The sequence below is a fragment of the Aplysia californica genome, unplaced genomic scaffold, assembly GCF_000002075.1.
Source record: "Aplysia californica isolate F4 #8 unplaced genomic scaffold, AplCal3.0 scaffold00156, whole genome shotgun sequence".
NCBI classification, from domain to species: domain Eukaryota; kingdom Metazoa; phylum Mollusca; class Gastropoda; order Aplysiida; family Aplysiidae; genus Aplysia; species Aplysia californica.
The window spans coordinates 361,165-385,901 of NW_004797426.1; the positions used below are offsets into that span (position 1 = coordinate 361,165).

General features: G+C 39.4%; 2 protein-coding genes across 3 annotated transcripts; one reads left to right on the plus strand and one right to left on the minus strand.

Annotated features, from left to right (window-relative positions):
• Nucleotides 1-8,339: 8,339 nt before the first annotated feature.
• On the minus strand, nt 8,340-15,012 carry LOC101847955 (ragulator complex protein LAMTOR1). Its single transcript, XM_013082037.2, has 6 exons — nt 14,869-15,012; nt 13,487-13,557; nt 12,243-12,329; nt 11,675-11,752; nt 11,090-11,219; nt 8,340-9,861 (listed from the first exon to the last, which is right to left on the minus strand). The coding sequence occupies exons 1-6, from the start codon at nt 14,908-14,910 to the stop codon at nt 9,772-9,774; spliced, it is 498 nt and encodes a 165-aa protein (XP_012937491.1). The 5' UTR covers nt 14,911-15,012; the 3' UTR covers nt 8,340-9,771.
• A 180-nt stretch (nt 15,013-15,192) lies between these two features.
• Nucleotides 15,193-22,044, plus strand: LOC101861658 (MIT domain-containing protein 1). Of its 2 annotated transcripts, none has more exons than XM_005097510.3 (7): nt 15,193-15,509; nt 16,310-16,479; nt 17,421-17,522; nt 18,745-18,881; nt 19,313-19,399; nt 20,486-20,604; nt 21,577-22,044. In XM_005097510.3, the coding sequence occupies exons 2-7, from the start codon at nt 16,335-16,337 to the stop codon at nt 21,737-21,739; spliced, it is 753 nt and encodes a 250-aa protein (XP_005097567.1). In that variant the 5' UTR covers nt 15,193-15,509; nt 16,310-16,334; the 3' UTR covers nt 21,740-22,044. The 2 variants fall into 2 exon arrangements, with proteins under 2 accessions (XP_005097567.1, XP_005097568.1); XM_005097511.3 differs by having other exon boundaries at nt 15,193-15,355.
• The last annotated feature ends 2,693 nt before the right edge of the window (nt 22,045-24,737 follow it).

Below are 24,737 nucleotides of genomic sequence, written 5' to 3' on the forward strand. Positions count from 1 at the left end.
TTTTGTCTTTCATTTGTTTTCATTGTGTAGACTACATGTTTGGACTTTGCAAAATTTTTGTTTTTGTGTGGTATTTGTTGAGGGGAAATGTTTGGGTTTTGGATTTCACCTGCGAGATGGGAAGTGAGTTGAACTTGAACTTGCAAAAAATATCAGACTTGCTGGTCTCATTAGACACTCTAATTTCTGCAAAGGTTTGCATCTAAATCATAGTCGGTCTGGCTCATCATAACTGACGAAATGCAGTTTTGAGTTTGTGCTTTTGTTGGTGATCAAGAGTTGACCATCTTAGACTTTCGTAAATTGTAGTTGTACCTGTGCTGAAACCAGTGAAGAGTGGATGGTTGGCGAGTGCTCTGGTGGTGTGGTCTGCTCCTTTCCTCTGAACATCTATCATCGTCCTTTTATCTCTCCTCCTTTGTTTATTACTGTCTTGCCAGCCTACTTGTATTTTTGTGTCTCATGTACTTGTCTGTAGCATCTCTAGTAGTCTTTGGCGCTCATATGCCCTTTTTGTTTTGCAAGTGCCATGAAACATTTGCATAAAACAAAAGTATCAAAACAACCTAATTAATACTATAGTAGCCATCTTCTTCTACTTGATTTAGTAAAGCATAGATGAAGGCCCTTGACTACTTAAAAGAAGACACAAGAGGCAGACAAATAAATATGTGGAAAGGGCAATTTTTTTTTGTAGTGTGAAGAAAGTTGCCTGTTTTGCAACCAGTCAAGTAGCCTAGAAGATGTAGCTAGATCTGAGCTATTGGTCCTTTTTGAGAGGTCTCGGCACCAGACTCGGAGTACCATAACTGGCCATCATTCCATGAAAGAGATAGCCTCTGTTGGACTAAACTGTGGTGTGTACAAAATACCAGTACATGTTTTGTACTGTTGGCAACCGTGTATTGAATCCTCACTCAAAGAGCATTTCTAACATTGTGGTTGGCAGGTGCTCTAGTGTGGTTTGCTCCTTTCCTTTCACTATCAATAAAATATCTTTTGTCTTTATCTCCCCTCCTTTTTTGTGTTTGTTACTCTCTTGTAACACCTCTAATCTTCGGCACTTAAAATGTATTACCTATGAACTTATTGTTGCAAGTGCCGTAAAACTCTTTACTGAAACTAAACTAAAATTGTAGGAGGAAGCCTTTTTTTACCTTTTAATTTTAAGCTTCTCCACGCCTAGTAGTATGGTCTTATCTCATCGGTAGTTGATTTAGTAGGCTACTTTCCAACACTTTGTTGAGATGAATTTTGGTGGTCCAATCTATCTATCTTTTTAATTCCATGTATTACCAAGGTGTTGATCGGGATGCCTGCACTGTACCAGTGGTGCAGTGCAATTGGTTGACCATCATCAGTAGTCTGCAGTCGGTCAGTCAAAAGTATACCGTTTTTTAAACTAATAATACATTACACTGACGGAGATATTGATACTAATGATACACGTGTAATTATAAAGATAAAACACACACTGACGGAGATATTGATACTAATGATACACGTGTAATTATAGAGATAAAACACACACTGACGGAGATATTGATACTAATGATACACGTGTAATTATAGAGATAAAACACAAATTGGAACATCTAAAAAGGCTGCAGAAAAATGTTCTATTTTTACTCGCCGTGTTCCATAATTCCACCACCAATTCATCAGACGCCAAACATTGTCCCCGGCCAAGTGGCTTGTTAATCTCGATTGTCCTCGCTGAGAGTATAACGACATAGACTACATAGAATCTCTATGTTAGGCCTACTTCTTTTAGAACTAAGTTAAAGTTAAAAGGCCTGCTGGTGTCTGTGGTACAAACTGTTGTTATTGTAGACATGTAGGCTACATGTAGTATGTAGTGGCGTGGCGTTTCGCTGTTCAAAAGTCCGAGTGGGGGAGGTTTTTATCAAGTAGGCTACCGTATCTCAGTCTATTCGCTGGGATGTTGTATACTCTCAGCCTGGGTCAGTCCTGACTGACAGTAGGCTTACATGTAGGACTGACACTGACAGGCAGTCAGGCAGGGATGAAGCTTGCGGCCACTAACTGCATTTGCGATTCCCAAGTGGGGAGAATTTTTTTATTGAGTAGGCCATGGGAACGAGCAAGGAAGGATGGCTCAGGATAGAGATAAATGGAAGGAGCTTGTATGGCCTATACCCTGTCTGGGGTGAAAGGCACTGATGATGATGATGATGAGGCCATGGGTAGTTGGCGGGTGCTCTGGTGTAGTTTGCTTTTTTCCTATCAAACGTCTTTATCTCCCCTCCTTTTTTGTGTTTGTTACTCTCTTGTAACACCTAATCTTCAGCACTTATATGACCTTATTGTGTTGCAAGTGCCGTAAAACACTTACAAAAACTAAACCTCTGTTTTTCTGCTAGGATGGGATGTTGCAACTGTCTCTGTCAAGTTCATCGTTGGGATCTGTAGGTCTTCTTTGTAAAGAAAAAGGTGCTGGGAATGGGACCCGAAAATAAGATCAACACAAGTGGAGTTTACTGAGATTATGTGTGCAACTGCAAGCAAGAGCAAGAAAACTGACACACAGAAAAATAAAAGCTGATGGTGGACAGGATTTAACTTACTAATTTAAGAATGTATAAAGTTATAGTACTATAAGTGATAATAACCGCCGGCAAATGTAAAAACGTAATAACGTACACATTTTTAATACCGGACGATAATATATGATGTAGCCTATGTTATGGATTACATGTATAAATCCCTGGACACTATCAGCACACAACAGTACAACATGTACGTAGCAAAGACACAAACGTTGGGACATGACATAGCGCAACATAAAAACTGAAGCTCCAAAAAGACACAAATTTGGCCTATAGATGAATGTTTATTTATTACAGGTTTTTCAGGTTTACAAATCATTGATGATGATACATAAATTTATTATAATAATAATGACCATGACAAGAGACAACGATATATAAAGGAAACCATTCTCATTCTCACTCAAACTCGCCAGCACATCATCCACTTCATCAGGAACAAAGCGTAAGTGACACAGCAGCTGATGTGGGTCATACTCATACAGAATAGGTGAAGCCACTTTCACACACACACACAACACATTGAACAATGGAAACTCAGTAGTAGCGAAAAAATAGATTCTAGAAAATAGCCACGTCTTAGCTATACACTCTGCTGACTCAACAAAACTGTCAGTCACTGTCGTCAACAAACTCAAACCACACAGTTGAAAGACGATGAACAAAAACTACACAACACACAGGTAATCTTGATGTAACAACCGTAGGGTGTTGTATGGAAGGAGTCATGCACCACTCTGCCGTAAGAAGACGTAAGCTGACAAAATGCTGATTTTTCATTTTAATTTTAGTGTCGGTCAAAAATTTTCAAAAGCCTGACCAGTTTGAGTTAGCCCACCTGAACTTGTGTAAAAAAAATCAAAGTGAAACTGCGACTAGCTTTTAGACAAATTGAAATTCAAATTTCGGAAGCACTCTATTTTTCAATGGTTGCACAGCAAAAAATCCCCTCTTTTTCTTGAAACTGTCGAGAATTTAAAAAAAAGGCATTTTGTAAGCTTTGGCAGCACTCTATAGCCTTTCTGTGGAATTACGCTACACTACTAGTACTAGAGTCTTGGTCTTGAGTGGTGGGGAAATAAGCTAGAGTTGTTTGTTTGTTTAGTGTAGGGTTTTACGGCGCTCGCAACTGCATAAGGTCATATGAGCGCGTGGGACACATCTAATACTTTTTCGTTGGTAGGAAATTTTGAATTTTGCCCGGGTGGCAGCCGAAGCCTACTCTTATCGATTTTAGACCACCAAGGGATCTTTAACGTGCGCAACTTGCACACGGGCCCTCCGAGATTTTTCGCCCTTGTCCAAGAAGGCTAGGTGTAGATCTTTCCTACCAGAAGATCAGGGGTGTGGCAGAAAGACAGCAGTTAAGAGGAGCCAAGGAGTAGCAGAAAGAGTCAGGAGCCAAGCTAGAGTTGGGAATGGGAAGTAAGACTAAAGTAGTAATAGTAAGAGTAGGTCAGTAGGAGGAGAGATGGAGATTTGAGGTTACGCTCAAGTTTCGTGTGTCTTTTACTTACATTGTACTAGTTTTACTTTTCAACACTGCACACATTATGATTCTAACTCAAGCAGGGTAGTACATGTACTTGATGTACAGAACTAGTACATAAAAAGCTTCAACAAAATGATGCACATGGAATGCTTGTCATATAATTATAATGTCAACCACGTCTACTGCCCTGCTGATTACTGATTGTGGCCAAAGAATTTCTCCTCCCTCCAAGGACAAAAACATGACACTTACATACTGTACACTTTTTTTCTTTTCTACCACCTAAAGAGGGAAAAGATTAATTTTAAGTATAGAAGATAGAGATCATGTACAAGAACAAGGCATAGTCTTTTTTAGTTTGAGTAAGAGTTTTACGGCTCTTGCAACACAATAGGTCATTTGAAAGCCAAAGATCAGAGGTGTTACAATAAAGAGTAAGAGAGAAACAAACACAAAAAAGAAGGAGCAAACCACACCAGACCACCCGCCAAAAACCAACAGACTCAGTCTAATATTGTAATAACTGATGCATGTGTACATACATAGTGACAGTGCAAGAGTGAGACTTGGGGAACATATCGTCAGCAAGCTGGTCAAATGTACTACGCCTAGAAAGCAACTTTTTTCAGGAGAGAGAAATTATTCAAATACTGCTCTATCCTTCTACTTCTACCTACATAATGTAGGTGTACTTTTTTTCTTGCTTTATTGAACATTTAGAATGAAATCAAACAATATACTCTTCAAGCACATGCAGCCGATACCGGTAAACATACCACAAATTTTAAGAGATTGCAATTCAAAAAAAAAAATTAATGAATTAACATTTTGGGCGTAGAACATCTGAACTTGTGGCTGACAATGTGACACAGCACACTCAACAACGCCCATGACACTCATGTGATAGAATATCCTCCACAACACTTAGGCAAGTAAGTGAGTAATGTAATGTATCCATCACTCACAGGCTTCAGTCTACTACATGTACTACATCATGATTATTTAAAAGATCATCACACAGGGTAGAAATTAACTTAAAGACGACAGGCCTACAATCAACGCACAACTTGAAGAAACAATAGATCTATGTTGACTTAGCAACTGAGACTTTTCTGTCCACACTTCCGTTCGCAACAATTATTTTTTAAAAAAGAACTGAAAAAAATCCCAGGTGGTACTTCTGTCATTTAATGGATACACAGCTGACACTGATAAATACCAGTCATAGTAGTATAGTCATTGTGACAAAAGATACACCAGCGACATCACATAAATTCAGCACAGGCAATTCACATCCATCCCACTTCTGTTCTAGCGCTGGGTACCACTATGGGAAAAAAATACACACTTATACCTTTTGCACAACATAAACGTACGTATAAAAACATGATGAATCCACACTTCACTTCAGAGACCAGGCAATCAGGATGATGCAGCTATTACCATGATTTCAATCAAATTTTATGCTGCACACACTCATGAAGAAAATAAATATATATATTGACTACTTGAGTTAAAGTTTACATTCACTTTCAGGACTCTTACTTGACCCCCATATGCCCGTAGCGGGAAACAAGCACTTCCATTTCACGACAGACATTAGACATGTCATGTCGTGTCCCCTGTCTTCACTTCCAACATGGACAGGACATCTAAATATAATTCAACACCTATTTATATCAAATTTGCATAATCCACATTCCCACGTTGCAATGGGCGGAAGTAAACGGGCTGGGTATCTCAACCAAAGAATTTATTTCAGAAGCAGGGATGTGTGGGCAAAGTCCACCACGAGAAGACGAGAAAAAAGAGCTTTTATTAATTTAGCACTATCATTATCATTGAGCGGATGGCTTGTCTTGTTGCAGAACTCTTAAATAATCAATGCAACATGTGTTTCTGGTACTACGTAAACTTTCCACAGGATGCAAACGCACTCAATCTATCATTGTAATCAAACCAAGAAACAAAAATGTTCATCATATCAACAATTCATAGTGGCAAATGAACAGACCTTATTATCAAGGAAAGGGAGCGTAGTGGTAACCAATAGAACAGTCTGCGGATGATCGGCTATTAGAGTAGGATATTTACAGCTCACACCGACTCACACGGCACCCTAGACAACATGAATGGCTGACAGAGACACAGGTGGCCCGTCTCTGCCCTTCTTTCTCACTGACACACGGCACACCCAGCACATGAAAGCCCAGGGAAAAATTCTCATTCACAATAGAGAAATATTACGATGATGGTACGCTCCCCCCCCCCCAAACACATACTTCAACTCAACCCAGTCACAGTCATTCATTTTGCAGTGCCTGCCTTGCTTACTTATTATATACTGACCCTCGCATCATCATAATATCAAACAGGGAACGTCAAAGTTCTACCCCCGGAACAACCAACAGGCTAGACTTGTTGCCCATCACCACCGCACCACATCCAAGGCCTAGACCCAAGCATTTCACCCTTACACTTACACTGCTAGAAATTTCAACAGCAGACAAACTGTCATTTCCATGCCAAGTTTGACAATCAATGAAATGGCAACCCCCCCCCCAACAAAAAAACCCACAAAAAACCGAAGTACGCAGTGGTGGTAGGCTACTTTTGATTGTAACGGATTGACTTTTAAAATTTAAAATGTTATTATAACCTCATCGGCACAATGCAATTCATAAAATTTATGAGGCAAGCTGTTCAAAACTCCCTGTGAGGGTAAACCCCAGCTACGTGGGATTCAGTCCCAGAGGAAAGATAGGAAGAGATATCAGGGAGAAAAAAAATTGACTTTCCCTGGTAGCGCATTGACAATAGGCCTACCATTTGAATGCGATGGTCAAAGGCCTAACCATTCTACAGCTTGTTATTAAGGTTTTACTGCGCTCGCAACTGCATAAGGTCATATTATTATTATGAGCACCAAAGGGTGGGTGTCGAAAGAGAAGTCCAAACGGGGAATCAGGCTTACTCTGCTCACCTCTCTAGCCTCAACAGCACAAAGTCTGCTTCGACTATTAAGGCACCCCGGAAAATAGCAGTTCACAAAAGAAGTAGAAGAAAAATAACGACAGTAAGGATGAGGAAGGAAAAAGCAGCAGTTCCCCCTATGTTGTTCCAGAACAGCACGAGCATGACATTGATAAATCAGCCCATGTACAATTCTACAGTTCATAAGAACATGTTAATAATATTAATATCCCCCCTTTTGGAATGGCCTAAGGATGTCTGCAGTCAGTAGCACTGCCCTGGAGAAGGACATGAGAATCTTTAAACTGATGAGTTATTTTGACACGCTAGCGATGACACTCATACAGCAAGTCAGCATCAGACATAACATTGCAAAAATAACTAAATCACACAACTTTCATGCCAAAACGAACAAAATGGAAGCATGACGGGCAAAAATTCTCATGACAACTAACCAGACCAATGACCCTGAACAGTAAAAATCATCTTAAGTGATAACATTCCATCTGTCAACCGAAAGTCAATATATTCAAAGGTGGGTGCTTTGATCAAGTACAGCTTACGGAGTGAAAGCCTCAAACATTTATTCAAAAAAACAGAAGAAAGTAACTAATAAGGCTGAAAGACGGCTTGATCTTACATTTCTGAATTTCAGTTTACTCAAGAACATTTTCTTTTTGTTTTGAGCTCAAAACGAAGTGATTCCCAGGAGATAACCTCAAAAGATGTCCATTCCTCAAATTCATCTTGCAGAAATAGCCAAATACCCTTGCAATGAGAACGTAACTCTAAAAACAAAAAAACAAATCAGTTTTGTTAACAAAGAGGAATCGTGTAAGCAGCAGACACGTCTAACTCCACCCCCGGTGCATTTCCCCTCTCTCCCACTACAGCTAACGCGACACATCTGGGTTAAATACAAGGAATAATTGTCAAAAGGCATGCTCAACTAAAAATATACGGAAGATTTATCGCCAGGCTTTATCAATAATTATGAACGATTTCCACAATCTTTTCTTGTTTGTTCCGGGTAAAAAAACACTTCCAGCTCAACTACCTACCACTCCCTCTCTATCAAAATACCCTGCACGTATGACAATTATTACACAAGAAGCAGGAAGAACGCATTCGCTACATTGCAACTTGATAATTGGAAAATGTCAAGATGACAACGAATTTACATCCATCATCATCATTAAGTTAAACTTCCTCTGGGAATATCCAGTCAGAAACGTGTTCACACATGGCAACTTAACATCAAGGTGACAGACAGACTTTGACACCAATTCAGTAAAAAAAATATATTTTCAGTTGCTTTGTCCTGTTCCAAATCCCAGGCCTCTATATCCTAAAGACACTGATTTCTCATGCACCATCTACATAACTGAAGTTACGACAATCTCTCAGCTTACAATCTTTTTGCTGCAAAACAAAACAAAAATATATGGACAGCAAATTGCATTTTGAAATGTTGCCTAACAAAATTCTATATAAAGAAATAGAAAAATCAAAACAAACTAACACAGCGTGTTTATAAACAGAAAGCGATCAAAGAATCCCAAAGCCAAATCCAAAAAGTCACTTTTAGCAGAATCTCCTGTGGGTTGCATCATACATTTATTGTACCCCACCAGGTTAAGGGTGAATTGCAAGGACATGACTTTTTGGGACCCGTCCAAAGAAGGACATCCCGTGACTTCACAAAGACTGGTTTGCATTTTGAATTCGCATTAAAAAAAACAACAAATAAACAAACAAACAATAACCTAACCGATCGAACAGAAACATATCATGATGCATGTAAGGTCTACTAATATTAACAATAAAAATAATACTATTAACAGATTGCATACACCCATAAAAACGAAGTTGGCTCTATGCACATCCAAGGTGTTGCTGCAAGAGACTACTGTAATTCCTAATCCAAGAAAAGAACCATGTTTGCAGTTATCAATCTCAACAGACTGCCAACCCATCTGGATATCTCTTCAAAAAAATAAATCTATCTAAAGTCTGACTGTACAAGCACAAAGGGCAAAAACTAGGATAGATTTTAAAGCCACAGGGCAGAAGAAGCAGGTTTTAAAATTCAAGTTTCTGTCTTCAATAGGTGAACAGTGCAAGACAGTTAATGGCCCTAATCCAACCCCTTTCTGAAGAAGTGAAAGTCTTTGAAAGTGAACTTTAACATGGTTACAGAATATCAAATCAAAATGTTATCAATGAGTATTTTCTGATTTTCCAGTGTAACTTTACTAAGGGCTGAATTTTTATAACCTTTGCAGCACCAATAATCACACAGGAAAGCTTTTTAATAAAAATGCTTGATGTTCAGAAATATTAAAAAACCCACCTCCCTCTGAATTACAGAAAATTCTTGTGAAACATACTGTACAATGCCCTGAATCAAAGTCAAGCATAAAAAACTGACAACATTCATCCATTCGACAACTTTGCAGGAGACGAGATACCATCAATATAGGAAAACAGAAGCTTTACCCGGATGCATAAACAGCTCATGTAGACAGAAAACCTGCGGACTTAAAATGGCAGTGACCCCATGAGCACGGAGCATGAAATATGGTCATGGGTTGGAAAATGACTCACCACTCTCCTCTGGCACCGCACTGCACCACGCAAGCAGCCCGTCCCGTCCCAACCAATAAGACACTTTTACTGTGACAATGCACACACTCAAAAATCTTACTAAAACAACAAATGAAAGCCCAGGGCCTGTCATACGCCAAACGTCACAACCAGACTCTCCTTGTGCTCGATCTTGATTTCCCTTGCAGCACTGGCCAATTTTTCGCTGAAATCATTGATCTGCAAACGAGAGGTGAGAAAGAAGAAACAATATTTTACTCTGTTCATTTCTTTACTATTTTTAGAGAGAGAAAAAGCACAAAGTTGAAATTAAAAAAAAAAAGGGTTGGTTGTGGGGGGAGGAAGGGAGGAAAAGGTATATACACACACACACACACAAGAGGGAGAGAAAGTAGCCTACAGGAAAAAAACCAACCCCATCTACAGAAGTGAGGCCCACAAATCCTGCTCACTTCATGTCACCCGAAGGCATTAAAAAGTGGCAGCATAGTTTTTAAAAAACTCTTTTTATTAGATCCACTACACTGATCACACTTGCTATTGAAACAAGATGTAATTTTAAAGGGGTGCGTATGACCTTCACAAAAGGGCTTTGCTGTCACTGGGGGGGAGGATATGTGTGTGTGTATGTGTGTGTGTGTGTGTGTGTGTGTGTGAGCATGTGTGAAATCATCCCATTATCATTAATTCCGATGGGAAGAAGGCCAGGAAATTTTTTCTGATTAAAGTACAAAAAATTACCCCCCACATATTGTTCTTATTTGAAAAGGGATGAATTATTTAGAATGGACTTCATACATTATGGCATGTTTTGTGTAATTTAACTCTTTCGGTCTATCACATTGCTTAAAAAACAAACAGTCTATTGCCGTAAGTCGTAAACCATTCATGTTTTAAGGAGGTTACACTTTTACAGGTGATGCACTATACCAAAGAGTCTACATAACAAGAAGGTCCACTCCTCTCTTAGAGCCAATTAAAAAAGTGTCCTCAAAATTCGGTGGCACCCTCTTCGCAAATGCGCACCCATTGCGAACAGAGTTACCCAACTAGTGTTAAAAAAATCAAAGTGAAACTAACAAGTTTTTGAATGAATAAGAATTCAAATTCTGGAAATATGCTTTTTTAAAATGGTTACGCAGACAAAAAACCGCTTCCGGAGGAAGGGATGACTGTTTTCTTCGTTTAATTTGACTTTAAAATGAAAGGCGAGAGATCATTAAAATAAAAAAAACCCTAAAACTCCGCACTGAACAAACCCGAACTGCTGATGAACAGCAGTCGATCTGCGCACGCAAGGAGGTGCTATTCCTATTCTTCTTCTTGAGAAACAAAAGAGAGCTTCAAAACAGATGCTGCGCCATCTGAAGCAAGGAGCAGACTTCCGGTGGACACTTTTTTGGCTGAGTGGACCATCTTGTTATGTACTATCTTTGACTCTACTCACCAATTGTAAATCGGACAGGGAAACTGGTGGAGCGGACAGAGTCATCTGAGGGGAAGTGATCCCATTTGGCAAGTTGGGCCGGTACACTCGGCTCTTCCCTGACCCGGACAGCACCATGTTCAGCCGATTACTGGGGGGGGGGGGAAGGTTGGTTTGTTTGAGTTAGAAAGAAGCACATCAACACAATAATAGTAACAGTCATTTAGTGCTGGGAAAATGTAAAACAGACGGAAACAACAGAGGGAAAGTAAAGAAGTAGGACCTAACAGAGGGGGGCCCTCCGACCACCCTCTCAAGGAATGTGGTATTGAAGAAACCGAGAACTCATTTTTACAGAAGCAACCACAGTCCCATGCTGAAAAGACGAATAGAGAGTGAGCACAGGAGTCAAACAAGACACAATGACAACTCCCTGTCACCTTTAAAACATAAGAGAATTTAAACTTTAAAAATTCATTCATTTAAATATAAAAATGTTAAATATATATTTCACGCATTTCAGCATTGCTTAAAAAACAAACAGTCTTGTGCCTGCAAGGATAAGACCTTGTCAAGAGGGCAGAGATGTGTGTAGGTGTAGCCTACCTGTACTGCGTGGCTCTGTCTTGCATCTCACCCTGCTCCAAGTTCTGCGACTCCGTCGACGTGACATCGATGACATTGCTGAGGAGGAATACAGAAGTTCACTCATGATCAAAACATTTCGTAATATGCACAAAATTAAATACTACCATAAGTTCTCTTTCATCATAAATGATGGAATTCTTTCTTTTTTTTGGTGTTAAACTGGACACAAATTGATTCAGAGGAATCTGTGCATTTGACAAAACAAACCAAAGCCTAATGAAAATCCAAGTCAAATCTGATTCTGGAAAGAAACCCTAAAAAAACAACTGAATAACAGTAGAAACACCGAAAAGACAAATGAGAGCAAGGGAAAGACAAAGAAAAGGCCAGATGAGAAGTCAGCAAGGGATATCATACAAAAAATGCAATTACAAATCAGTCTACAATATAAATGGACTCCCGGGCATTGGATAATAAATAGGGGGGGGGGGGGGGTTCCTTATCCAGACAATGCAAAATTATAACAGGTCAAAATTTCACACACTTTACAGGAATACATTTAAAAAAAATTAAAATTAATACTCACATTGCAGTCTGCCTTAGAATTCTGTTGAACTCTGACTGTTCATCTCCCTTCTGGTTCTGCTGTGAGTATGTTGACCCTGACCTTGCTCTGAGGACATAGTGCCAAAAACGTTTATTTACGCTTACACCATACAGTAACAGATTTGAGAACACTTCGACTGCCAAGTGTTTATAAGACCCAGCAAAGCACAATTTTAAAAAGTGACATAAGAAGAAGTGTAACACTGAGCAGTTGACTTGTAACCCAAAGAGGATTGCTTACAGAATGTGAACCAAAAAAAAAACACAAAAAAAAGAAGAGTCCAATTTCATGTACTAAAACTACTATATGCACGGCACACACTAGGAATGAACCTATCTTTTATCTAAACACTACTTTACTTTCTACAATAATGCCGCCAAATTTCATTATAAGGAATAATTTTTATTCTCTTCTCTCAGACAAGTGGCAATGTTCAGTCTTGTCCAGGAGAGTGAGCGAAACTGTATAGTCTGGGTAGGTTTGAAGCCACTTGCAACACTATGAGGTCATTTAAGAGGCAGGACCTCCCGAATTTAACTGCTGTCTCTGATAGGGCAGAGTGGAACAGTTTGTGTAAAGTGCCTTTCCCAAAAACAAAGTCTGTCCCAGCCAAGCCTCGAACATGACACGTGTCATTAGACCAACAGATACACACTCTTAGTTTTAGTAGAGGTTTTACGGCGCTCACAACTGCATGTGGTCATATGAGCGCCAAGGGGTGGATGTCAACAGAGAAGTCCTTACAGGGAAATCAGGCTTACTCTGCTCACCTCTCTAGTTTCAACAGCACAAAGTCTGCTTCGACTATCAAGGCACCCCGGAAATAGTAGGTCACAAGAGAGCGACAAACATACAAAAGAGGTAGAGGAAAAAATTATGATAGTAAGGATTAGGAAGGAAAAAGCAGCAGTTCCCTTTTGCAGCTCAGGCACAGATATGAGCATGATGATATTGATGAATCATCCCATTTACAATTGTACAGTGCATGAATATGTTAATGTCCCCCCCCCCCTCCTTTTGGAAACAACCTAAAGACACTTCAGTCAGTAGCAACCCCCTGGGGGTCAGGTACACACTCCTCTGACTAACAGAAGAATGCCCACTGATGTTTAAAATGTCTGTGTCTCTTGGGAAACAAAAAGGAGCTGGTCGTTACACTGACAACTTGAGAGGTCACAGAATAAAACAGTTTTAAACACATTAACTTTACGTTCTTAACTCACCCTTGTATCTGCTGAATGTGGTCAGCCTGACCTGGGTCAAGCAAGGGTGTCCTTTCGCTGGCATTAGGAATCTGGAAGTAAACGGATTGGTCAATTTAAGCAGACACACAAATTTGAGAACACTGATGATTCTAGACAAAAAGCAAAATTTGAAAGAATAAATCATCACAACAGTATGGAAAATTTGAGTACATGTTGAGGCGCTGCATTCATTTACAAGTATTCAACAAATAAACTCACGTCTCTGTCACAATTCTATTTTATACTCTATCATGAGAGTGATTTGCACTAAAATTACCAATTAAGAACTGTTGAGAAGTACATCACTTAAAGTCAAAGAACTGTTCATATACCAGTACTTAGTAACCGTGGGGTTTCAGGGGGCCACTACATATGTAGCCTACCCATAATTTGATGTTTTGAAACCAGGACTTTTTGGGGGGACACCATTGATCTGAAATAGTTCTAATGGAAACAAGTGAGTTTGGCAGCCCAAAATATGAATTGGCCCTTAACACTCTGCCCCAAAAGGACGCCAATCAGTGACGGTAAAACGAAGCCGTCCCTTTCCCCCACTGGACACCAATACCATTGGCCACTGGCAACAACAAAAAAACAACAAACCAACCACACATAAAAACAATAACATGAGCGGACCATGGAGCTAAGTGGACAATAGGGGTAGATCTAATTAGAGTTGGAACAGGCCGAGCTTTGCTTCGCAGCACTCGCAAGTCGCGAGCAGGGCCGAGGGGGTTGCAATTATGCAAATGAGCTCTTGTGCACATCTTTCACCCTCCATTGTACTTTGCCGGACCAAGAGCAGGCCTAGGCCTAGCCTAGCAGAGTCGCAAGCAAATAAGAATAGTCGACCACGTGATTAGATTGACCATTGACCAATTAGCCTCAAGGTGTCAGGGTCATGGGTCAAAGGGCACGGTGGCATGGTCGTGATGACTGAAAAACCCGGTAAGAGACGTCAGTCGGTTGTTGGCCGTCGAAGGGTGAGGACGTGTAGAAAACTGAGTAGGCTGTACTGTAGGGTAGGCTGTAGGAGGGGAGCTCGGAACGGAAGAACAGCGGACCACTAGACTAGGCACCAGGGGCGCCATAGCGAAAGAAGTTCTGACCGGTGGTCCGGTAAAGTACAATCTTACCGAATATATTAATAATACTGGTCGGCAATGAAAGATGAAATACAAAAAATTGGAAATCGCAACTTACACTTTACAATAGTTGATGAGTTGCAACTGCAATGCAATCAATTTACAATCCAATCACAAATTCACTGAAAGTGAAAGCAAAATGGTTGCACAAATGCAACTTTAAAACAAATGCATACAGTTTAATAGTACGGTTATATAATAACAAATAAAGCTTACACCAACATCCTTATCTTCGTCAGAACTAAAACAGCATCCCATTTCCCTAGTGATCACGGAACGCCTCAAGCTTCAGGTGCTCAGTGTCAACATCTCTGAGAAATCGCCGACTTCCGATCACTCTCACATGATATGAGTACTGCACTTTGACAATCTCAAGTTGTTGGTTCGTCGATAAAATTCTGATTACATCTAAAAAAAAAAGAATATCAGGACCTTATTTTTTTATAAGTATCAAGTGATTATAAATCTTCAATCTGAGGGTGTATCTTTCATAAACATTAACTTTTCTTGAATTTATTGGCTTGGAAAAATCAGCAGAAACAATGAAAACTTCCGGCAAAGTAGGCTAACTTGTTTTGTCAGGAAGTTGTAGGCCTAATCGAAAGTAGGAAATTCAGAAAGTTGATGAAAGTGAAAGGACGTGTTTTATTCTTTTTTTATGAGGGCAGAGCCATGTGTCATTAAAATTTCTTTCATACCACCAGTGAGTGATGGATTTGTGCCTATTAACTCACCGAAGTTAAGGCCTTACTTAGACTACTTTACTTTGAATTGCGGCGAGAAATCCCACTCACACACACAGCAGTAGGCTACTGTAGGCCTACACAGCTGAGCAGACTACAACCTGTCCTATAAAAGTAAAAGTATATAAATAGGCCTATAGTATAGAGACGCAGGGCAGGACATGATCCACCACTTATTACTATTAGTATGCCTTACTCATATAAGGCTTATATTGTATTTTAAAGATTGTATGATACTGTATTTTGATTTTGATCGAAAATCAAATTCTTCTCTATGCAGAGAGAGGGAGTGAGAGAGAGAGAGAGAGAGAGAGAGAGAGAGAGAGAGAGAGAGAGAGAGAGAGAGAGAGAAGCAAGACAGTCATTTAAGCCCTGGGGATGAGAGCGGTGCATGCAATCTGCAATATGAATCAATCAATGGTGATTTGGATTTGGACCTAGGCTCAGATTTATACTCAGCTTCAACCTATCACCTTTGTGTGCTTGATCCCTTTGCCTGTCTCTTCTAGTTGATGTTCAAAGTTTTTCTCTTAGTAGTCTTAGGCTTCTCATTTTACATGGATTGATTTTGTTTTGGTGAAAATCTTCTTGTTTATCGTCCATGTTTGGGCTTGGTGGCTTGGTTTGAGAAGTTGATGTTCATACGTGCCAGTGCTTTGTTTTCAATGTGAATGTAATGGTGCCAGTTTGGTAAGTCAGAATATTTTCATCGTGGTCTCTCTTTCTCTTGACTTGTTGTTAACACTTTGCCGTCACATCTCGCAGATCAGCGATGTTTACCACCCTGTTTCTTCGGATTTTCCCCAAAATGCCTTTGCCTTTGATGGTAAGGGTTTTTACTATATATGAGCTTTGTGATGGCAATGTGTTAATGTACCTAATATATTCATAAATTGTACTTATATTATTTTCAGGCTGACAGCGTAGATCTTTCAGCTCATGGCAGACGATAAGACTGCTGGTGTTGAGGCCTCGGCCATCAGTATTCTGAAGAGAGCTGTTGAACTGGACAACACTAAGAGGTTTGATGAGTCATTGACATGTTACCAGGAAGGCGTTGGCTTGCTCATGCAAGTTTTGAAGTGTGAGTCTTTTTCCAGCTATTGTTGGTGTCACAAGAAGCAGTCCACTCAAGTACGTTTGGGTACTCTTTACACCAGAAACAAAAGAACTAGATTTTGTTGTGTTGTTCCCTATCAGGAATCATGAAAGGCAAGAAAATTGTAAACCTTTACCGCAGGTTCTTAAAATTTGTGGCCTAGAGGTTAAAAGGTGTCGCCTCTCCTTCAATAGGTCCTGGGTCCGAATCCGCGAATCATCTTTTGCAGTTGTGAGCGCCGTAAAACACTTTTAACAACAAAAAAAAAATTAGGAAAAAAAGCCATGACCCATTTTGGTGATGTTGAAAGGTATATAATCTTTGATAGAGCTTTAGGAGGGTGCAAGAGTTGTACATTCTCAAAGTTTGGACTTTAGTGGCTTGCTTGCAGCAACGATGGTATGCAGGCCAGTTTCTGTCACTGTGTGGACCAGTCCTAGTTGTCCTTCTGCCTTAGTCTTATTGTCAAGAAATAAAGTCTTGAGTTTTAGAGTACTGGTGTTGTTGGATTATTTATAGAAATACGTTTTTTTAATATATATATATTCTTGGTTTCTCATTGGAATTTAAAATTTAAAGAGGTAGGATAGTGTAAGATCTGACTTGGTGGGGAAAATTCACTCACCCCTCTCAGCCATTGAAGACACACTGCTGACATTGTCGATATTAAATATGTGTATTAAGTTTTTTTCTAATGTTTTTCCTGATCTTGAGGAATTCTAAAAAGTTGTTTTGAAATAATAATATTCTATAACGAAGCTGCTCTTTCTTAATCTAAAAAAAACCATAATTTTTAAAAAGCTTTGTTGAGATTTCCAATATGGCCTTCTTTTTCACCATTTGTTGGCTCATTCATTTTGAGTTTCGTAGATAAAACTCGATGTGGAAAAAGGTGATGAATTTTTTTTTGTTGGTGCCACCAACAGCTGTCAACGATGCAGGGAAGAGACAGAGATATCGGCTAAAGATTGAGGAATATCTCGCAAGAGCAGAGGAGCTCAAGGTGTTTGTGAAAGAGGAGAAAGAAGGTACTTATGATGATTAATTTCTATAAAATCAGTATAAAATTAAGATCAATATCAGCTACCTTGATAATTTGTACTGTTTGATAATGTGTATTGGCACTGAATTATTGTTTTCTCCTTCCAGAGAGGGATGAGGGGAGGTGATAATGATTTTTCAAGTATCATCTATTTATTAAGATGTTTAAAATTCATGGCATATCAGAGGCTCCAGTCCATGGTTGAAGAAGTTTGATGGTCTGTGGAGCTATCGATCACACAGGAAGAAGTGACCTTGAGCACATTCAGGGAAACTTACTTAACTGCTCAAAGCCACATAAACAACATTGTGGAATGTCATACTGTTCCACTCCTCAAGGTGACCAGGAGCGATTTTCCAGCAGGACAACGCAAGACCCAATACTGTCCGTCTCACCATAGACTATCTGAAAAAAACCCCCATGTTTTGATTCTTTCTTGGCTCTCAAACGCGCCTCATCTTTATCCTGATTGAGCACATTTGGGACATCTTAAAAAGGTGCGTCAGAGATTGAGTTATCGCCTCTACGGCTCTGGCTGAACTTTTTAAAGCCCTGAAAAAAGAGTGGAGAGCCTTTCCCATTGTTGCTACCGTTCACCATCTCATTGTTACCATGCTCACAAGGTGCTAAGAAGTTATGAAGTTATCAGGGGGATACATGATGATACTAATCAGCCCCTGGAAATGACATAAAAAGTCTGTACATTTCTTTTCTGTACTGTTGAATGAAAGAGATCTGTACTTTACTTTATTTAAGTTCCATAAAATAATTTTTTGTTTGTAAGTCATACATACATTACATAGGTTGGCCTATATATATATAAATATAGATCTATATATCGTCAGCCAGCTGTTCAGATGCACCAAGTCCTAATTTGTTGAATTTTCTTTTTTGATTGCAGGAATTGGTTGCATGTGCTCAGAAATATTTTGGTGAAATTCAAATTCTAAATGTTGAAAAAAAATAAGCAAGCAAAAATATATAATATAGACTATAGAGGTGTACATTTGTTAATTGAATGAAACAGGTTTTTTTTTATCTCTCTTTAGAAAAATTGTGTTTCCTTGACTTTGTACATTTGAACAGCTTTCCTGTCATTAATGATATTTTATACTTTATGTAGTATGATAATGCTATGACATCATTGCATGTGGTAGACTGGAATGGGCAGACATCCTTCTCTTTTTTTGTTCCCTTAAAAATTCAAGCATCCAAGCAACACGAGCAGATCCACATAGAGCCCGACACGACAGGCCATTCATATGACTCGCTATTCGGCCGATACCTGAACCAACATGTGACCGCCGTGGAAGTGGAGGACCCGTACATACGGTCACACCATCAGGTCAGAGCTAGTGCAGAGGAGAGTTTTTTCTTCTGGTACTTTGAATTTATGTGGTTATTTGACGTTTTCTTGTCATAACATTCACACGCCAAATTGTGCTTACAATAGGAATGTCATTGATTGTTACAATATAAAGGTCAAATGAAGATGAAAATTATGAGACTCCAGACTTTCTCAGTTTAAGAAACTGCATAGGCCGTACTGATTTTTAAAAAAAATCATGAAAGGATAACTGGTTTAAGCAGGTGGTTGGAGGGAGCTACTGGTGGTTGATCCAACTTAAAAATTTTTTAAAAATTGTTTCTGTCTGTCTTATTTTTTCTGTTGCACTAAATGACCATTATTGTGCCAATGTGCTTCTCTTTATGTTAAAGAAACAACAGCCAAACAATCGCTAGATAATAATTTTTTCCATCATGCTCTCGTTTCAGGTTCAGAATTTCCTTCGTCTGTGCGAGCTGATTGTCAGCAGGAAGTCACCCGTCAAAACTATCACTTTGACAACTGGCAGAGATGATGTAAGCAATTTTTGGATCAATATTATAACACCCTCCAACACTTTCGCTCTTACACTTGCTGGCACTCTCTTTTTTTGAACTCATATTTCTTTATTCCGTCTCTATTCTTCCCTATTATCCATGAGCCGTTTTTTTCCTTTTCAGGGCAAACATGTTAGATTTGGCAAAGATATGTACCGTAATAAATATGAATGTTTAGGGACTGCAGTTTGTGTATATTTGAAATAAAGTTCATCATAGACCTTTCAGGTGAGTTACAGAAACAGAATTGGTGTGGATATTGATCTAGTAAAAAATTATATGTTTTTTAAATGCTAGTTTGTTTTAAGTGCTACATGGCAGTCAGTACTTTGTGATTGACCTTCAGTCACATGACATGGGCCTGGTTTATGATACTGAATTTTCATGATATCGCAACCTCGGTGCTTTCTTGTCGTATCTCCATTTTTTTACTTTGATAATGTGACTTCTTCTGAAGCTCACTCTTTGTTATGAACGGTTTTCACTGTTAAGAAAAATGGAGATATGACAAGTAAGCTTTGAGGTCGTGATATGATTGTGTTGTATATTCACTCTCACTGTATTGAATTGATCTGTAATAGCAGGATGTAAGCTTTTTTAACCCTATCCGTATACCCTGGGGTCATTTTGTACCTCCGGGGTTGTATTCTTCGCATTTTAGAATACTTTTAGTACGAAGATCTCTTTGAAACTTTCAGTATTTCTCAAAAAATAATTTTTACAGACTTCTATGCAAAGCGGACGGATCAGATTAATGAGTAAATTTCCTCTTTGGAAAGGGGTGGTACAGAGTTCCCCACGTCTTATGGATACGATAGTAAAACACAACGTGCTGATAGGGTTTATGCTACGGTAGTCTGTTTTAAGGTGTACATGGCTGTCAGTATTTTGTGATTGACCCTGTCATATGATATGGGCCTTATTTATATTACCGAACTTTCTCTTTCATGATATGGATCTGTTGTACGTCTTTCTCACTGTATTTAATGGTCTTTAATTGCTGGATGTAAGCTTATTTTAATTTTAAGTTCTTTTCCACTGTATTATCGGCCTTCTTTGCCTCAGGAAATGAGTCGTCAGCAGCAGCAGCACCAGTGGCTTCTGGCCGTGGGGAAGTCTCTACAGTCGCGCGGCATTCGCTTACAGATCATCTACTCCGACACTCTTCATGATCGGGAGATCAGGTTTGTTTGGTGATAGTCTAGCGAGAAGTCAATTGTTTGTCAGCCTGAGTTAAACAAAAGCACAGCCACATGATAATATTCACCTATTCACTTACTTCTGATGAAACTACACTACTAATGACCATCTGTCTAAGACATTCATCTGTATAATCGACCATTTTCAACTTCTCCCTTTGCTTTAACAAAATTATAATGGCACTGCCTAAGACGTCCACCTGGCTTAGACAACCTTTTTTCTCTGCGACAATAGGTGAATGTTTAGGAAAATTTAGATTATATGGTTACATGTTAACGGTTCAATTCAAGAAAACCGTATGTCGCATTTTTCTAAAATTAACTTTTTTTGCTTTTCTGGGGCCGCTGATCTTTCTCCGTCCCGTATCTTTTCGGTGTAAGGATTAGACTGTTTGTGGCAAACAAATTTATTTTTCCGAACTCTTGGTAAATCATAGATGCGTTGCTAAGCCATTAGTCCAATCTGTCTGTCATAGACGTTTAATATGCTGTGAACAGGGGCTTTCTGACAAAGATGTAGAGATAAAAATGTAAAATTTCTCCTGGAGATATAATAGTTATAGTTTAAAAAATGGGTTCAAATAATAGGGGAATTTTCTTACCATTCAAATTCGACCTATTATTTTAAATTATTCCTGAGTAAATGTTCATGTATCTCTGCAAATTAGTTTGTTTTTACAAAGGTCAGCTAATGTTTAAAATGCTAAGTAGGCCTACAGTCTAGCACTCATGTATAGAGGGAACAGATTTTTAGGTCCTGAATTTTTTTTCTTAAACATGTACATTCTTTGTCATTAAAATAGATACTTGAGGTACATCGCGGAATTTGTACTCAAAGAAAAGATTTCCTAGGCCTGTCGATTTTGCTATGTGTGTGCTAGACTATATAAATTTTCATTTTCAAATGCTTTTGTTGTTATTGATCCAGTTAAAATTTTAAAATCTTTTTTGTTTCAGGTTGGACACTGGTTGGGTGATCAAAATTGGTCGAGGTTTGGACATTTACAAGAACTGTGATAAGTTTTCTATTGGCTTTTGTGATATGGAGCTTCGCCCGTGTCATGAGACGACGGTAGATATTTTCCATAGGAAGTCGATGAAATCTACTTGCCCTTCCTGATGATGGTGAAACTTTAGAGAGAACTGCTTCCGGAACGCTCCCTTAACTTAAATGTGCCTGATGTGTGATCCCCCATATACGAGACTGTGGACAATTGCAGTCCACTGCGCTCTGCTTATACCAGCTCTACTGGTTTGGATTTCCTTCCGAGACCAGGGACAGGGAATACCCTCCTTGTGGCCACTTGAGAGATAAAGTTATATATGTTGTCCATGGGGTTTGACCAAAGGGGTGAAAGGGAAAGTCTGTACGGTGCTCCAAATTTGGTGTGATCAATAAAAACATTTTTATTTTTAAACAAAAAAGGGCTAAGAAAAATTTGCCTCTCTTCTACCTCGGAGATGAGATTCGCAATACCGGTACTGTACTAGTTAAAGGATGCAAGACAGTATCTTACTGAGTTCATAATGATGATACCGATAGCATTAAAAGCATTTTAGATGTGATTAGAATTCTGGCAGGTCTTTCCAAGCGTACCGGTACACAGGATTGATCGCTGTAACTGTAAGTTAGAAATGAAATCCAGTCTGGCATGCACATAGTGAACTCATGTTGTTGTTTTTGTTTTCAAATCCCTTTAGCTGCAAGCATTCCGCTCTTGGCAGCGCAATGCCTCCCTCAAGAAGTGAAGTCATAGCTAGCTAAAGGAGAACACATAGCAAACTGATTTTCAGGCTCCAAATTTGTTTCTCTTATCCTATTCTTTGTAATAACACTTTGCCATCACAAGGCTTGTATACAAGGCCATCTATCGTGCTAGAACCCGTCTGCTGGGACATTTCAGTAACCCAATTTCAGCACTTTTTAAGGACCCCCGGGCGAGTGTTGAGTTTCTGCGTGCTGTCGGCATCGCTGACCGTTTATGAAGCCACAGCGCCAGAAGAGAGAGAGAGAGAGAAGGCTCGTATTGTAAAAACCCTTGCCATCAAAGGCATTTTGGGGGAAATCCGAAGAAACTGGGTGGTAAACATCGCTGATCTGCGTCTTGTGATGGGAGCGGAAGTTCGGCATTCTGGCTGATCGGCGAAATGTGACGGCAAAGTGTTAAAAACGCATGTGTTGCGACATTCGTAACATAAAGAAAAGATTTCCGTTTCCTGCAGGTTTTGCTATGTCATGTGTGTGTGTGTGTGTGTGCCAGACTGTTTTTGTATACTCTGTACTTTGATATTTTTGCAAGGTGCTAGAAGATAATGTGGCCACCTGTGGTGTTGTGGAAGATCAGTATTGCTTCTTACCTGAATAGCCATTACATTATAGCGAGTCTTTATGTTTGCTTGTCCTTTGGTTTGTACCAGATTTATCATTTTTATGTTTCAACTTCAATGTCACAAAACTGGTCACTGTTGCATTGTCAGTTGTGTTTTTGAAGAATGTCTAGGGAACAAATGGTCGCTTTTAAGTAAGCACGAGGGGGCTATCCCAAAAAATACTGTTTTGAGAAAATCAAAGGTAAAGTTTTTGCCCCTTTTTCAGTTTCTTTAAAAGACAAGGAGAGTTTTCTCTATAACCAAATAAATATACACACCAATGAAACCAAACTTCTCCTCTATAGGTAGGGCAATATCCACTCTCGGTGTAGGTAAAGATTTTTGGAAACCCTCGAAATCTGGGTTGGCCCGCTTGTCCTTAAAAAAAAGTGACGAACTACGAGTGTCTCTGTGTGTGTCACTGAGGGTGTGGGGGTGAGTGGCTGAGGGTTATGAACTTTTTTCTGTAAAATCTACACGGCAATGTGTTTTTAAATGGACATAATACGCACGGTATTGAGACAACAACAGAAATTCGATAAAAATTACCTAATCTGCAGAAGAATTTCAGTTTGTTCAATTTTATTATTTGACGAGCACATAATTTCACCACGATGCCTCACACAATTTATGTAGTGAGACAAATAAATGCTTTGTCCTTGTGGGCTCGGAGATGCTGCCCATGTCCCTTTCAAAATGTATGATAATATTAGGAAACAATAAAGTTCTTTAAAACTTATATCGTCTATCTTTTTTGTTTGTATCTAAATTAGCTTCATGATCCCCTCTATTCAGTAACTGATGCTGGGGCTGCCATTAGCTCTAGCTGAAACATATACTTGCGGGTGGTTGGATGGTGAAAAATGGTGAAAGAGTACAAGTCTATCGCCCCTTTTAACACTATTAGGTTATTTAAGAGGCCGGACCTCCGATTTTAACGTCTGTCTCCGAAAGGACCGCGCCATACAGGAAATTCGTGTAAAGAGCCTTTCCCAAGGACACAACGTTAGACTGAGCTGAGGCTCGAACTCAGAACCTGCAACCTCACGATTACAGTTCTAGTAGCCTAACCACTTGGCCGCCGACGGCATACATGGTATGCATAATATCAGTTCATTTTTTTGGTTCACTTTGGTAAGTTTGACAGCGCTCGCAACTGCATGCGGTCATATATATGAGTGCGGGACAGCATTTTTAGTCCGAAGGGAATTAATTCAAAATTTTGCACGCGCGGTGGCCGAAGCTTACTACTGCTGTTATCGACCACCAAGGGATCTTAAATGTATGAAACTTGCACTCTGGACCTCTGATATTTCTTCGCCCCGGTTCGAGAAGGCGAGGTGTTAAATCTTACCTACCATAAGATTAAGGGTGTGGCTGAAAGCCAGCAGTAAGAAGGAGCCATAAGTAGCAGTAGCAAGAGTCAGGAGTCCAAAGGAGGGGCCAAAAAGGAACGGGGGGGGGGGGGGGGGGGGGAAGTGGAGATGAAAGCAGATGACAACATGATTAGACAACAGGAAAGGAGGTAAAAGTAGAAAATCTTAGAGAAGGAAATTTTCTGTTGCTGTCAGATTTTGAACCCAAGACCTTTTGAATGAGAGGCGAACACCATACCTCCCTAAAATATCAGTTCACCTTAGAGAGATCACAACTCAGAGAGATGAGAGAGAATATACATTGTATAATATGGGTAAGAATGTATGAATTCTGTTATTTATTCAATACATAAAAAAAATATCACATGTTAT

Coding starts and splice junctions, on each gene's coding strand:
- LOC101847955 (XM_013082037.2), bottom strand. CDS start 14,910: ATGGGATGCTGTTTTAGTTCTGACGAAGATAAGGATGTTGGT. Junction 11,220..11,674: donor GACAGAGCCACGCAGTACAG/GTAGGCTACACC, acceptor CCCCCCCCCCAG/TAATCGGCTGAACATGGTGC. Junction 9,862..11,089: donor CCCTGTCCGATTTACAATTG/GTGAGTAGAGTC, acceptor TCTCGTTTGCAG/ATCAATGATTTCAGCGAAAA.
- LOC101861658 (XM_005097510.3), top strand. CDS start 16,335: ATGGCAGACGATAAGACTGCTGGTGTTGAGGCCTCGGCCATCAGTATT. Junction 16,480..17,420: donor GCTCATGCAAGTTTTGAAGT/GTGAGTCTTTTT, acceptor TGCCACCAACAG/CTGTCAACGATGCAGGGAAG. Junction 19,400..20,485: donor TGACAACTGGCAGAGATGAT/GTAAGCAATTTT, acceptor TCTTTGCCTCAG/GAAATGAGTCGTCAGCAGCA.